This window comes from Hypanus sabinus, chromosome 8 (assembly GCF_030144855.1).
Source record: "Hypanus sabinus isolate sHypSab1 chromosome 8, sHypSab1.hap1, whole genome shotgun sequence".
Lineage (NCBI taxonomy): Eukaryota > Metazoa > Chordata > Chondrichthyes > Myliobatiformes > Dasyatidae > Hypanus > Hypanus sabinus.
In genome coordinates, this window is record NC_082713.1 from 58,066,085 (window position 1) to 58,082,671 (window position 16,587).

Here is a 16,587-nt window from a genome sequence, read left to right on the forward strand (position 1 = left end):
AATAGTTCCGGAGGAATGGAAAATTGCAAATGTCACTCCACTCTTTAAAAATAGACAGAGGCAGAAGAAAGGGAATTGTAGGCCAGTTAGCCCGACTTCAGTGGCTGGGAGGATGTTGGACTCCATTATTAAGGATAAGGTTTCAGGGTACTTGGAGGTGCATGATATAGTAGGGCAAACTCTGCATAGTTTCCTTAAGTGGAAATCTTGCCCAACAAATCTGCTGGAATTCTTTGAGGTAATAACAGTCAAGATAGACAAAGGAGAGTCAGCAGATGTTGTTAACTTGGAATTTCAGAAGGCCTTTGACAAGATGTTACATAAGAGACTGCTTAATAAGTTAAGATCCTATTGCAATAAAGATACTAGCATGGTTAGAAGATTGGACGACTGGCATGAGGGAGAGAGTCGGAATAAGAGGGACCTATTCTCGTCGGCTACTGATGACAAGTGGCGTTCCCATACTGGGACTGCTCCTTTTCACGTTCATTGTCAATGGTTTGGATAATGGAATTGATGGCTTTTTGGCCAGGTTTGCAGACAATACAAAGATAGGTGAAGAGCAGGTAGTATTGAGGAAGCTGGGAGTCTGCAGAATGACTGGGACAGATTTGGAGATTGGGCAAAGCAGCAGATGGAATATAATACAGGGTAGTGTATGGTCATGCATACAAAAGAAGAAATAAAGGCACAAGCTCTTGTCTAAGCAGGGAGAAAATTCAAAAATCAGAGGTGCATAGGGACTTGGGAGTCCTTACACTAGTGGTCGCCAACCCGTCGATCGTCATTGACTAGTCAATCTTTGGGACTTTCCCAGTAGATCCCAAAAGAAAAGAAAGATAAATACACAAATACTGTTGGGATATTGTTTCTGGGTTGCAAGGTTTTAGTTCTGTTCTTTCTGCCCAGTGCGCGTAGCTCCCCCGCCATGTGCTGGTCCCCAACCACCGGGCCGCGAGGAAACACTATGAGTCTGCTGCATCTTTCCTCATTCCCTGTCATGCCCACTGTTGAACTTGAACCCAAGCGAGATCATTACCCAAGTGCGTCAGCGATCACTTGTTGGCCTTGGGTAACCGGCCACATTGTGCGGTCGGTGAGAAGTGCCGATGCTACCAACCTGGAACGCGGACGGATGGGCGCTACCTCTAAACCTGTTTAACACACCGAATGTTCGTGGGGAACCCGGTGCTAAAATATTCGCAGACAACCTAATTCGGACCGAGGGTTTTGTAAGTAGCAGAGCAGCTACCTCGCTGCGATTTACTGAAACAAACTTTTGTCGGCCAATAGATCCTACAAGAGGGGCGGGCAGGCGCCCTGTCGCACTCCTTGCTCAGTCGGTCGCTCTCTCTGGATTGCGACCTTTGTGGCCCCGGCACGGGAACAGACGCACCTGACCAAGGCGGCGGGCGGGCGGGAGGCTGTCTAACGAGGCAATGAAGCCCTCAGAACTGCTTCAGTACCCTGAGCCCAAGCACCCTGTACTTAAAGACAAACCCACTGAGTATTTTTCCAGCATTAAAAACGTGAGCAAGCAGGACAGCAGGTAAGTGCTGAGAGCCACGTAAAGTAAATTGTAGAATAGACTGGACATAAGGAACCTGCTTCGAGTATCGCTGTATTCCGGTCGTGTTTAACACCACCCCTCACACCCCCCCCCCCCCCCCCCCCCCGGTCCACGGGTCAAAAAAAATGATGGTGACCCCTGGTCCCTGGTGTTTATACATTATTTCTACTTCTGGGTTGCGGGGTTTTACTTCAGGTCTTTAGTTATGCATGCGCATAACTAATCGATTTAGAGTCAATCTTGCCTTTCATTAAGGCCGAGGTAGGGGATCTTGGGCTTCAAAAGGTTGGTGACCACTACCTTATGCAATATTCCCTAAAGGTTAGCTTGCAGGTTGAGTCAGTTGTAAGGAAAGCAAATTTAATGTTAGCTTTCACTTCGAGAGAACTAGTATACAAGCGCAGGGTGTGATGCTGAGGCTTTATAAGGCATTGTTCAGACCACACTTGGAGTATAGTAAGCAGTTTTGGGCCACATATCTAAGAAAAGAAGTGCTGGCATTGTAGAGGATCTAGAGAAAACTCACAAGAATTATTCCAGGAATGAAAGGGTTAATGTCTGAGGAGTATTTGATGGGTCTGGAGCTGTATTCACTGGCGTTTAGAATAATGAGGAGGGAAATCTCACCGAAACCCATCAAATATTGGAAGGCCCAGATAGAGTGGATGTGGAGAGGATGTACAAAGTTCAAATGTCAACAAAACTACAAATACAAAAATAAATAAGATACCAATAAATATCAAGAACACAAGATGATGAGTCCTTGAAAGTGAGTTTATAGTTTGTGGGAGCATTACAACAATGTGGCAACTGAATTGGAGTGAAGCTATTCCCTGTGGTTCAAGAGTCTGATAGTTGAGGGGTAATAACTGTTCCTTAACTAGGTTTTGTGAATCCTGAGACTCCTGTACCTTTTTCCCAATGGCAGCAGTGAGAAGCAAGCAGGACTTGGAAGGTGGGGGCCCCTGATGATGGATGCTGCTTTCCTGTGACAACTTTTTGTGTAAGTGTGCTCAGTGGTGGGGAAGGCTTTACCTGTGATGGACTGGGCCACATTCACTACTTTTTCTACGATTTTCTGTTGAAAGGATTGGTGTTTCCATACAAGGCTGTGATGCAACCTGTCAATATACTCTCCACCCCACATCTAAAGTTCATCAAAGATTAAGCTTCAGTTTATCTTTTGTAACAGTAAAGGGTAATGAAGACAAATTGCCTTTCATTGTCTCAGTGCATTGGGTCAAAGACCATTTGTATGAGTGCTCTCAACTTACCAGTCTGTGGGGAATGTTCAGAGTCCAAAGCTTCCTACCATTTTAGATAAAGGACAAGCATGCAGTCCCTTTCTGAAATTAGCTGATTTTAACAAGAAAGAAATATGCCACAGGCTCATCACCCAAATCTGGGGCAGAGACAATAAGCCTGATAAACACAGATGTTTAAAACTTAAAGAGAAAAGGCTGATAACTTAGTTCAGAAATCTTCTGCCTATTTGGTGGAAAACTGGAATTTCTACGGCTTCTGCTCGAAGGTGTAATATCTGTTACACTGCATTCACGGATAGATTAACATATTTACAAATACTCTAAATGATTTTCACTGATAGACACCCTGCAATGATAATTCAAACTCTCTGCCTATGCCAAGTCAAAACCAATACTGATTATCATCTTCTAGTAAATTCAGTGTGCTATAACAGAACACAGTTCTACCTCAACATTCAGAATTCAATAGAGTCTTCTGTTGTAACATTAGCATAAATAGCACATATGCACCAGGTAGTATAACTGTGAATGCACCTATCAAAATTATGAGATGACTTTCAGTACACTGCGGTATCACCTACTGGGATTGCTAGGGAACTAAGTTCCTTCAATAAAGAACATTTTATTGATAGCTCTACCTTTGTTATTTGCACCAAACAGCTTACAGACATGACACACCCATCCTCAGGGCTTCCACAAAGAAACAAGCACCGAGGGAGGCAGAGGGGCACAGTGAGATATCAGGCCCCCTGAAATGGCATTCTGAACACTCTAAGCTCAGGAACTTCCTGGACCAGTGAATATAGAGGTGGTGGAATGGAAGTTCCTGGGTTTATGCATCAATAACACACCAATAAAAACATAAACCAATTTTTCACCTCTAAAAATCAAGGTTTCTTGGGTACTTGCATATCTGCACTATGTACAGATCTGAGCTCTATTAATTTTGCCCCAGGCTGTGGACCATATTTGAATTTTACTTTCATTTGTTAAAAACCAGAGAGAAAAAAATCTTACAATGCTTTGATGCAATTTATTAAAAGGCCTTCAGAAAATTGGGACTGACGATTTTTCCTCTTGCTTTAAAGTGCAATTTTTTTAAAAAAAGAAATCGGCTTTACTTGTCACACATTCATTAAACATACACTGAAATTTGTTTGTTTGCATCAAATTCAATTAGCAAGGATTGTGCTGGACAGCCCACAAGTGTTGTCATGCTTCCGATGCCAACAACTTATTAACCCTAACCCGGAATGTGGGAGGAAACTGGGACAACAGGAGGAAATCCATGCAATCACGGAGGTACCCAACAGTGGAGAGATCAAACCTTAAGCATACAGCCAGTGTTGTAAAGTGTTACCCGAAACACTACCCTACCGTGCTACCCTGTCTTGTACATGTTCTATGAAAAATATCAAAACTTCCACTTGGAATAATACCATGGGAAGTTCAACCTATAATTACTGAACATTACAATGAAAAGTGAATCCACCCCTATAGAAATGGTATATTTGTAATAAATTAACCTTAAGTAGAAAGACTATTCTAGTAGTTTACACTCATTAGGAATAGAGTGATTTCCACTTTGTACTGACAATTGCCATGTAAATATTAGAGTTACCTGCAAGATATAACGCAACTGTTGTTTTGTCAATTCAGATACCCCTTTTGGTATCAAATCTTCAACATTTTCATTGCTAACCTGGAAAACAAACACATTCTCTTCAGGGCTTGGGATAATTTTAAAAGGCAGATACATTTGTGTCTATCATAAATATCGTCACAGAATTATTTGAAAGATCCATGGCAAACCATTTTTAGAAACATTGAAAACCTACAGCACAATACAGGCATTTTGGCCCACAAAGTTGTGCCGAACATGTCCTTACCTTAGAAATCACCTAGTGTTACTTATAGCCCTCTATTTTTCTGAGCTCCACGTACCTGTCCAGGAGTCTCTTAAAAGACCCTATCGTATCTGCCTCCACCACCATCACCAGCAGCCCATTCCATGCACTCACCACTCTCTGCATAAACAAATGACCCGTGACATCTCCTCTGTACCTATTTCCAAGCACCTTAAAACTGTGCCCTCTCATGTTAGTCATTTCAGCCATGAGAAAAAGCCTCTGACTATTCACACGATCAATGCCTCTCAACATCTTATAGACCTCTATCAGGTAACCTCTCATTCCCCGTCACTGCAAGGAAAAAATGCCAAGTTCACTCAACCTATTCTCATAAGGCATGCTTTCCAATCCAGGAAACATCCTTGTAAATCTCCTCTGCACCCTTTCTATGGTTTCCACAACCTTTCTGTAGTGAGGTGTAGAACTAAGCACAGTACTCCAAGTGGGGTCTGACCAGAATCCTATATAGCTGCAACATTACCTCTCAGCTCCCAAACTCAAACCTTCAATTGATGAAGGCATCGTATACTTTCTTAACCATAGAGTCAACCTGCGCAGCTGCTTTGAGCGTCCTGTGGACTCATACCCTAAGATCCCTCTGATCCTCCATACTGCCAGGAGTCTTATCATTAATACTATTTTCTGTTATCATATTTGACATACCAAAATGAACCACCTCACACTTATCTGGGTTGAGCTCCATCTGCCACTTCTCAGCACAGTTTTGCATCCTATCAATGTCCCGCTGTAACCTCTGATAGCCTTCCACACTATCCACAATATCCCCCAACCTTTGTCATCAGCAAGCTTACTAACCCATCCCTCCACTTCTTCATCTAGGTCATTTACAAGAACTATGAAGAGCAGGGGTCCCAGAACAGATCCCTGAGGCACACCACTGGTGACTGACCTCCATGCAGAATATGACCTGACTATAACCACACTTTGCCTTCTAAGGGCAAGCCAGTTCTGGATCCACAAAGCAATGTCCCCTTGGATCCCATGCCTCCTTAATTTCTTAATAAACCTTGCATGGGGTACCTTGTCAAATGCCTTGCTGAAATCCATGTACACTACATCTACTACTCTACTTTCATCAGTACTTAGTCACATCCTCAGAAAAATCAAATCAGGCTCGTAAGGCATGACCTGCCTTTCACAAAGCCATGCTGACTATTCCTAATCATATTATGCCTCTCTAAATGTTCATAAATCCTGCCTCTCAGGATCTTCTCCATCAACTTGTCAACCACTGAAGTAAAACTCACTGGTCTATAATTTCCTGGGCTATCTCTACTCCCTTTCTTGAATAAGGGAGCAAGATCCGCAACCCTCCAATCCTCCGGAACCTCCCCTGTTCCCACTGATGATGCAAAGATCATCACCAGAGGCTCAGCAAATTCCTCTCTCACCTTCCACAGTAGCCTGGGATACATCTCGTCAGGTCCCGATGACTTATTCAACTTGATGCTTTCCAAAACCTCCAGCGCATCCTCTTTTTACTATTTACATGCTCAAGCTTTTCAGTCTACTGTAAGTCATCTCTGTAATCCCCAAAATGCTTTTCCGTAGTGAATACTTAAGGAAAGTATTCATTAAGTACTTCTGCTATTTCCTCCAGTTCCAAACACACTTTTCCACTGTCACACATGATTGGTCCTATTCTGTCATGTCTTATCCTCTTGCTTTTCACATAGTTCTAGAATGCCTTGGGGTTTTCCTTAATCCTGTCAGCCAAGGCCTTCTCATGGCCCCTTCTGGCTCTCCTAATTTCTTTCTTAAACTCTTTCCTGACAGCCTTATAATCTTTTAGATCTCTATCATTACCTCGTTTTTTGAACCTTAGATTCATAGGCTCTTCTTTTCTTGACTAAATTTACAACAGCCTTTGTACACCACAGTTCCTGGACCCTACCATCCTTTCCTTGTCTCATTGGATTGTAGCTGTGCAGAACTCCACGCAAATATCCCTCAAATATTTGCCACATTTCTTCCGTACATTTCCCTGAGAACATCTGTTCCCAATATATGCTTCCAAGCTCTTATCTGATAGTCTCATATTTCCCCTTACTCTGATTAAACACATTCCTAACTTGTCTACTCCTATCCTTCTCCAATGCTATGCTAAAGGAGATTGAATTATGATCACTGTCTCCAAAATGCTCTCCCACTGAGAGATCTGACATTTGACCAGGTTCAATTCCCAACACCAGATCAAGTACAGCGTCTCCTCTTGTAGGCTTATCTACATATTGTGTCAAGAAACCTTCTTGAACACACCTAACAAACTCCACCCCATCTAAACACCTTGCTCTCGGGACATGCCAATCAATATTTGGGAAATTAAAATCTCCCACCACAACAACCCTGTTATTATTTCACCTTTTCAGAATCTGTCTCCCTAGCTGCTCTTCGATGTCCCTGTTACTACTGGGTGATTTATAAAAAAAACACCCAGTAGAATTATTGACCCCTTCCTGTTCCCAACTTCCACCCACAGAAACTGTGTAGACAACCCCCCATGACTTCCTCCTTTCCTGCAGCTTGACACTATCTCTGATCAGCACTGCCATGCCCCCACCTCTTCTGCCCCCCTCCCTATCCTTTCTGAAACATCTAAATCCTGGTACTTGAAGTAACCATTCCTGCCCCTGAGCCATCCAAGTCTCCATAATGGCCACATTTTTGGTACAGGCCAATTAAAGCTAATATTAACAAAGAGTGATATTGCAAAAAGAATAAGAAAACATAAATAGACACACCAGCATGCCTGTAAACCACCCTCCTTTCTCCTCCACTACATCTCTGTTTCCCTCTCCAACCCAAGCTAAGTTGCCGTCCATTTTGTTCCAATATTAGCCACAATTTATGAACTGAGAATCAGAAACAGAATCAGGTTTATTATCACTGACATGTCACGAAATTTGTTGTTTTGTGGCAGTACAATACAATTCTAAAAGTTACTACGAGTTACAAGATGAAATATTAAACAAATGAACAGTGCAAAACTGGCAAAATAGTGAGGTACAGTCACATATCATTCAGAAATCTGATGGCAGAGGGGAAGAAGCTGTTCCTAAAATATAGAGTGAACATCTTCAGGCTCCTGTACAGTGAGGGTCCTTAATGATGGTGCCGCTTTCTTGAGACAACCTGTTTTGAAATGTCCTTGATAGTTTGGAGGTTAGTGTCCATAATGGAATTGGCTGACTCTACAATCCTCTGCAGCTTTTCTCAATGCTGTGCATCTCAGAATTTCTCAGTTGTGTTATCAGCCAACATATAGATGGCATAAGAAGAGGCATTCATCAGTCCAAAAGGAGAGGCAAAGAGACTTCACAAACCATTGATGCTGTTTCTAATTTGACACCATAATTTGTTGCACGTCTCTTTATTCAACTTTAATACTCAGTCTTATCTCTCTTCATGGATCATTAATCTTTGTCATCAGATCTTTGCTCTGAATAAAATATATTAAGTTTTTACTGAATCCAGCTTATATTTATACTTACAATTTTTATCTTCTAGTTTATAAATTATAACTATTGATTTATTACTGATGCCAGTTATTGACAATTAAAATATTTTGATCATGTGTAAGTGGTTAGGAAAGTCAATGCATATTAATTTTTAAGAATAATCACATTATGCCATGCTTATAGATTATGAAGAAGCTGTGGTACTTACATTGTCAATATTCATTTCCAACATGCTCTGTCTGCCAAAAAATAGAATTATAAAATTATTTTAAAATGGTAATATTTACTTAACGTATTCATTGCATGTATACAGGAACAGTTATTGGCAACTACTATTAGGTCTTCATTAATTAACTCATTTCAGTGTGCATAACTGCATGGTTTTGAAGTCAAGTTTATTAAAATAATAATGAACAGTCGAGCCCATCAATCATCAGTAGGGCTTGACAGACTACACAAATGGTTAACCACACTGAGGGCTAAACAAAGGTCATTCATTGAGTAAATATGCTTTGAATGACTCAGAGTACGTTTTAGCATGAGTGTACCAACAGGAGTCGTCTGTACCCAGTTTACACACTGTTTCATCAATTACACAGGACACTGATGTAAGACAAGGACATACTCAGTGATAAAGTAACATTACTCCATGGCAACACTGGGTATACATAGGCAAAGTGGAGAACTGAATGCATTCAAAAATGATTCCAATGATACACTATTTCACGTGGAAAATTTGTACTTGGAAAATGATGGCATGGGGAAGTAGCACAGAAGGGGGGGGATGAAACTCAGAGCAGGCTACCCATGATTATACTGAATGGCCACGTAGACAGCAACTGCTATTTTCCCAAGTTTGTGTAACCTTCCGGTTAAGCGAGCAGCTCACTCTAGGTGGAGACAGCCTCTGGCCTAGCCAAACTTGAGAAATCTTGTTTGGGTGGATGCTGTGTGATGTGTTCCCCCATTACAAATCAGTACCACAAAATAACAAACAGTGCACAATATGCAATTAAATGACTGAGCTTTATAATTCTTAATTTGACTATAGGGTTAGTAGAGAAACAAAAAAGACAAAGGGCCCATTCTCATGAAGCAGTCTAATGTGCAATGCTGGAGCTCATGACTTCCCCCCCCCGAGCATCGACTCCCGACCCCATTCCAAGTCCACTCCGCCCTGCAGACTATGACTTCCCCGTTCTGGCATCTTCTCTCGCAATCTTCCGTCAAATAAAAACCCATGAAGCCTTCTCTTGGGCCCATAAAAAAGAAAAACGTGCCTCTCATTGGATGGTGCACTTTCCAAAGCCCCTGTTATCTCTCGTCTTAACCCAAACACTGCTGGTACAGAGAAACCATTACATTAGCAGTGAAACATTACAGAGGATTACATTTGTATTTAAAGAATCTGTTAAGTATTCAATTTTTAGTGTGAGCTTTTTCAATACTACACCTTTCTTTTCTTTATTTAATTTACAACTTTGTCTTTTTATGTAAAAGAGCTTCTGCTTGGTGGCGGGAGCCGATGCTTTTTTTTGCTGGTGGGGGGAGGGGGGATTGTTACTTGCTGTTGCTTACACACGGGAAGAGGGGAGCTGGGGGGACTTTGGGGGTCTAACCTTTAACTGTCGCTCATTCTTTGGGGGCACTCCTATGTTTTTGTGGATGGATGTGAAGAAAAAGCATTTCAGGATGTTTATCGTATACATTTCTTCAACATTAAATGTACCTTTGAAACTTCTCACCAGAGCTTATCAAGCCACAAAATGTCGGAGAAAACCAGCAGGTTAGGCATCAACCATGGAGAGGAATAGTCTCCAGTTGAGATCCTTCATCAGGACTGGAAACTAAGAGGAAAGAAGCTCGAAAAAGGTGGTGAAGAGAGGGGAAGGAGCACACACTAGGTGATAAGTGAAGCCAGGTGCGAGGGAATATCCCCAAAATTTCTCACAATTATCTAGCTCTGATCATTTGCAGATCCTTAAGAGTTTTATTTTAAAGAGATTGCCGATGTTAAATTCCATCAATGAAATTGTGTTATTATTTTTAACTTATTTTGATACTAGACTTAGTCTTCCATTAATTTAAACAGATAAATTTCAGATTTGTCTTTGTGAAGATCATTATTAATGATATGCTGCTCCTTAGCAAATGGATTCAATTAAAAATAACTGATGATTAGAATTTTCACTACTGACAAACTACACCTGCAGTCTCATTAGCCACAGGAGGCCACTCTGAGAGCTATGACCTTTAGAATTCAGCTATCTGAGGGTGTTGTGGCATTGTTGAACCACCCCTAGCGGTGGATACTTAAGTGCTTAATTTAGAGAAGGTTCCCAACCTGCGGCTCCATGGACCTTTGCTTAATAGTATTAGTCCATGGCATAAAAAGTTTGGGAACCCCTGATTTAGAGCATATGCTCTGCTTTTGCAATTTTTGCAGCTTCCTGCAAGTGGGGTTCATTAGAGATAGTCAGTAAAGTTTGCCCTTGCCTAGGTTAATAGTATCCAGGTCAATCCTGATGATTCCAGACATCAATACCTCTCAACTGTTTACTGCTTTGCTACCATCTCTGTAGGATGGACTTACTGGTTGAGCAGGCCACACCCAAAGAAATTAATGGAAATCTTTCCATGATTCCAAGAAGACAGCTGTGAGTGATTGCTGCAGTCATAGGACTGCTTTCCCAAGTTAGATACCTCCCCAACTGTCCATGAGAAAAACGAAGTGTTGACTGAGTGGGGTACATCTCTACATTGCCCAGATCTTAGATCCGCCCTATTTAGTCATACTTTGATTTCATCTACAATGCCTACAAAAAGTATTCAACAACCCCCCCCCCCCCCCCAGAAGTTTTTGTTTTATTGTTTTACAACATTTAAAAAAAGTGGATTTAATTTGGCTTTTTTGACACTGATCAACAGAGCAGACCCTTTCCTGTCAAAATGAAAACAAGTTTCTACAAATCGGTCTAAATTTATTACAATTATTAAACAAAGTAATTGATGGCATAATTACTCAACCCCTTCAAGTCAGTGTTTAGTATATGCGCCTTTGACAGCAATTGCAGCCTTGAGTCTGTGTGGATAGGACCCTATCAGCTTTGCACATCTGGACACTGCAATTTTTCCCCATTCTTCTTTACAAAACTGCTCAAGCTCTGTCAGATTGCATGGAGATCATGAGCGAACAGCCCTTTTCAAGTCCAGCTGCAAATTCTTGAATGAATTGAGATCTGGACTCTGACTTGGCCACTCCAGAACATTAACTTTGATGTTTTTAAGCCATTCCTGTGTCGCTTTGGCTTTACGCATGGGGTCATTGTCTTGCGGGGGAAAAATCTCCCAGGTCACAGTTCTCTTGCAGGTTTTCCTCCAGGATTTCTCTGTATTTTGCTGCATTCATTTTACCTTCTACTTTCACAAGCCTTCCAGGGCCTGCTGCAGTGAAGAAACCCCAAAGCATGATGCAGCCACCACCATGATTCATGGTAGGGATGGTATGTTCTTCATGATGTGTGTGTTTGGCTATGCCAAAAATAGCATTTAGTCTGATGGTAAAAAAAGCTCAATTTTGGCTTTGCTAGACCATAGAACCTTCTTCCAGCTGACTCCAGAGTCTCCCATATACCTTCTGACAAACTCTAGCTGAGTTTACACGTGAGTGTTTTTTTTCCTCAACAGTGGCTTTCTCTTTGCCACTCTCCTAACAAGTTGCAACTGGTGAAGCACCCAGGTAACAGTTGTTGTGTGTGCAGTCTCTCCCACCTCAGCCACCAAAGCTTGCAACTCCTCCAGAGTTGTCATAGGTCTCATGGTGGCCCCCCTCACTAGTCCCCTTCTTGCACAGTCAGTCAATTTTTGAGGACGGCCTACACTAGCAGATTTACAGCTGTGCCATAGTCTTTTCATTTCTTGATGATGACTTACATGTACTCCCAGGGGTGTTCAGTGACCTGGAAATTTTCTTGTATCCATCTCCTGACTTGTGCTTTTCAACAACCATTTGTGGAGTTGCTTGGAGTGCTCTTTTGTCTTCATGGTGTAGCTTTTGCCAGGCTACTGACTCACCAGTAATTGGACCTTCCAGATACAGGTGTATTTTTACTATAATCAATAGGAACACCTTGACTGCACACTGGAGATCTCCATTTACAAAGTCATAGAACACGGCAGCAGATAAACTGGGCCTTCAGGCCAAGTAGTCTGTCCCACACTGTTACTCTGAATAGTCTAATCAAACCACACCTGAACCATAGCCCCCCCCCATACCATTTTCATCCATGTCTTTATCCAAATTTCTCTAAAATGTTGAAATCAAACCCATATTCACCACTTCTGCCAGCAGCTCATTCAACACTCTCACGACCATCTGAGCAAAGTTTTCTCTCTGGTCCCATTAAATATTTCACTATTCTTCCTTAACCTACAACCTCTACTTCTAGTCTCATCCAATTTCAGTGGGAAAACCCTTCTTGTATTTACCCTATCCATACCCATCATCATTTAGTATACCTCTATCAAATGACCACTCATTCTCCTATGCTCCTCGGAATAAGTCCCAACCAATTCAACCTTTCCTACGACTCAGGTCCTCCAGTTTTTACAAGGCATCCTTGTAAATTTACTTTGCACTCTTTCAATCTTATTGCTATTTTTCCTGTAGGTAAGTAATAAGGTCTGCACATAATAGTCCAACTTTGGCCTTACCCGTGTCCAACAGAACTTCAGCATAACATCTCAACTCCTGTACTCAACTCATGTAGGCAAATGTGTCAAAGCTCCCTGTGACCCTACCTACCTGTAACACCATTTTCAAGGAATTGTGGACCTGTATTGCCAGATCTCTCTGCTTGCTCGCACGCCTCAGTGCCCTATTACTCACTGTGCAAGTTCTATCCTGGTTTGTCCATCCCAAACTGCAATGCATCAGAAAATCTCCACCTGTCACTTTTCAGTCCATATTTTCCCAACTGGCCCATATTCCACTGCAAGCTCTGATAGCTTTCTTTGCTATTGATTACACCACCAATTTTGGTGTCATCCAGTTTCCCACATTAACATTGATATTAATGACAAAAAATACAGATCCAGCACCAATCACTGCGGCACACCACCAAGCACAGGCCTCCAGTCAGAAAGGCAACTGTCTACTACCAGTCACTGGCTTCTCCTGCAAAGCCATTGTAGAATCAATTTACTATCTCATCCTGAATGCCAAGCAACTGAACCTTCTTGAGCAGACTCCCATGTGGGACTTCATCAAGGTCGAGGGAGAATACATTAAAAACATGTTACTAAAAGGTCAGAGTCAGTTTGATATTCTGGTTCCTCTGGCTGTTATTTTTATGAGATTCAAAAATCAACAACTTTTATGGTGGCATGACCATTACCTTGAAACAACCTTTACACATCCTTTCCTACAGGGCCGAACTAAACTAATTAGGACTAAAGCAGTCACGCAAGCTCTTAATAAGGCAATAATTTTTGAGGATGTGACAAAACATATTGATGAAGGAAGAGCAGTAGATGTAATGTATATGGATTTCAGCAAGGCATTTGATAAGGTACCCCATGCAAAGCTGATTGAGGAATGGGATCCAAGGAGACATTGCTTTGTTGATGCAGAACTGGCTTGCTCACAGAAGGCAAAGAGTGGTTGTAGATGGGTCATGTTCTACATAGAGGTCGGTCACCAGTGGGGTGCCTCAGGAATCTGTTCTGGGAACCTTACTCTTCGTGATTTTTATGTGACCTGGATGAAGAAGTGGAGGAATGGGTTAGTAAGTTTGCTGATGACACTAAGGTTGGGGGTGTTGTGGATAGTGTGGAGGGCTGTCAGAGGTTACAGTGGGACAGTGTTAGGATGCAAAACTGGGTGGAGAAGTGGCAGATGGAGTTCAATGCAGATAAGTGTGAAATTTTGGTAGGTCAAATATGATGGCAGAATATAGTATAAATGGTAAGACTCTTGGCAGTGTGGAGGATCAGAGGGATCTTGGGGTCTGAATCCATAGGACACTCAAAGCTGCTACACAGGTTGACTCTGTGGTTAAGAAGGCGTAAAATGTATTGGCCTTCATCAATCATGGAATTGAATTCAGGAGCCGAGTGGTAATGTTGCAGCTATATAGGATCCTGGTCAGACCCCACTTGGAATACTGTGCTCAGTTTTGGTCGCCTCACTAAAGGAAGGATGTGGAAGCCATATAAAGGGTGCAGAGGAGATTTACAAGGATGTGCCTGGATTGGGGAGCATGCCTTATGAAAACAGGTTGAGAGAACTTGGCCTTTTCTCTGGAGTAACCGAGGATGAGAGGTGACCTGATTGAGGTGTATAAGATGTTGACAGGCATTGATTGTGTGGATAGTCAGAGGCTTTTTCTCAGGGCTGAAATGGCTGCCATTAGAGGACACAGGTTTAACGTGCTGGGGAGTAGGTATAAAGGAGATGTCAGGAGTAAGTCTTTTTTTACTCAGAGAGTGATGAGTGCATGGAATTAGCTGCTAGCAAAGGAGGTGGAGGCAGATATGATAGGGTCTTTTAAGAGACTTTTGGATAGGTACATGGAGCTTAGAAAAATAGAGGGCTATAGGTAAACCTAATAATTTCTAGGGTAGGGATATGTTCGGCGCAACCTTGTGGGCCGAAGGGCCTGTACTGTGCTGTAGGTTTTCTACGTTTCTATATTTTTTTTAATTGTTCTGATTATAACTCCAACACTATGCTTCTACTCACCCATTTACACCCTTTTGCTTTATTAACTATTTGCCACTGGTTTCACAACATTCAAAGATTCTGCTTTTTGTCAAAAATAGTTCCAAAGACTTATGACATTCAGAGAAGAAGAAAAAAGACACCTTTGTCTTAATTTTAAAAAGTGACCTTCAGTTATAGATCGTCCCACAAAAGAATGCATCTTCTTCACATCCAGGCTCAAGATTTGATCAAATTCTGCCCTCACTCTTTTGAACTCCAGCCGATATGGACTTAGAACGTCTAACTTTTCCTCTTAAGACAAATTCCCCATTCCATGCATTAATTTAATAAACCACATGAGCTGCTTTCAATGAAGTAACACCCTTTCTTAAATGAAGAGACTAATATGGGAAACGACTTTCCAATGAATTTCACTCCCCTTACAACCAGCCACACTACAAAAGGAAACAGTAAAATAAAACATGTAAAAATGAGGATGAAAATAAATAAGCAGCAAATACACTGGGAATTCAAAAATACTCCAAGCTTGTAAAAGGAAAGGAGGGTGAATGTTTTATATGATACTTCTGAAATAATAACACTTCCAAAAGCACAGGAGTATCAACAAGTAAATACAGACACTAGAGAAGATGATGCATTATTTGTTCAATGAAATTAAAGAATAATCACCCAGCATTCAGTTTGAATTTTCACTCAAAGTGAAGACAGACATACTTATAAGTTTTTAGAGAAACAGATGGGAATGGTGAAAAACATGGCTTGCCTAGGGGAAAATTCCATAAATATTTTAAATTGAGTGATAAACAAGAGCAGGGTAGGGTAAAGTAGGATGACTAGTTTCAAATTGCTGTAGGATAAATCGCAAATTGGTTTATTATTGTCACATGTACTGAGATACAGTGAAAAACTTGTCTTCAAATGGATCAATTCATTACAATAGAGCATGGAGGCAGCAAAAGGTGAAGCAATAACAGTGCAGAATAAAGTGTTACATTTGCAGAGAAAGTGCAGTGCAGAGATAAATAAAGGTGCAAGATCATAACAAGGGAGATCATAATTAGAATCCATTTTATTGTACTAGGGAACTATAACAAATCCATGGATCAGGCACAAGAAAGGTTAAAGATACACTTACCTTCCCTTCATTTTCTGCATATTTTCTATCAGGATGTTGTGGACCTCAGTGGTTTTGCACGACAGCTCAGCCAGCAGCTCACCAAAGTAGCGAGGATCCAATTTCTCTGCATTATGACTCTCATAATCCATTGCACTCTTGATCTGATATCAGAAAATTATTGCATAACTAGCTATGTTGTTCAGAATCATAATTACCAATTATAGTTAAAGTAAGAGGCAAAATTTGGAACAGAATTCAATGAACAATTATTGAATACAGAAAGGAACCAGAGTACGTGAAAGCAATGTTTGTTCAGCCACAAATATAAACTTAAAATCAAAATCTAGTTCACACATTGGGTCATGTATAATGCTCCACACAACTTCCCAAATGGTTCTCATTCCGTACCAAATTTTGTCACAAGGTTTCTCCATTCCAGTGCATTTGTCTGACAATATAGTAGATTCTGATTAATTGGGACACATCGGGACCAGTACACTTTGGCCCAATCAAGCAGCTGCC

The 16,587-nt window shown here is 41.3% G+C and overlaps 1 protein-coding gene across 1 annotated transcript in view; it reads right to left on the minus strand.

The window, feature by feature from the left end:
* Nucleotides 1-16,587, minus strand: part of pof1b (POF1B actin binding protein) — a 117,335-nt gene that overhangs the window by 25,460 nt on the left and 75,288 nt on the right. Inside the window, exons 6-8 of the mRNA XM_059977284.1 lie at nt 16,084-16,226; nt 8,433-8,463; nt 4,457-4,537 (exon numbers count right to left, since the gene is read on the minus strand). Of these exons, the coding sequence (XP_059833267.1) occupies nt 4,457-4,537; nt 8,433-8,463; nt 16,084-16,226 (255 nt within the window). The remainder of the gene's footprint in view (nt 1-4,456; nt 4,538-8,432; nt 8,464-16,083; nt 16,227-16,587) is intronic.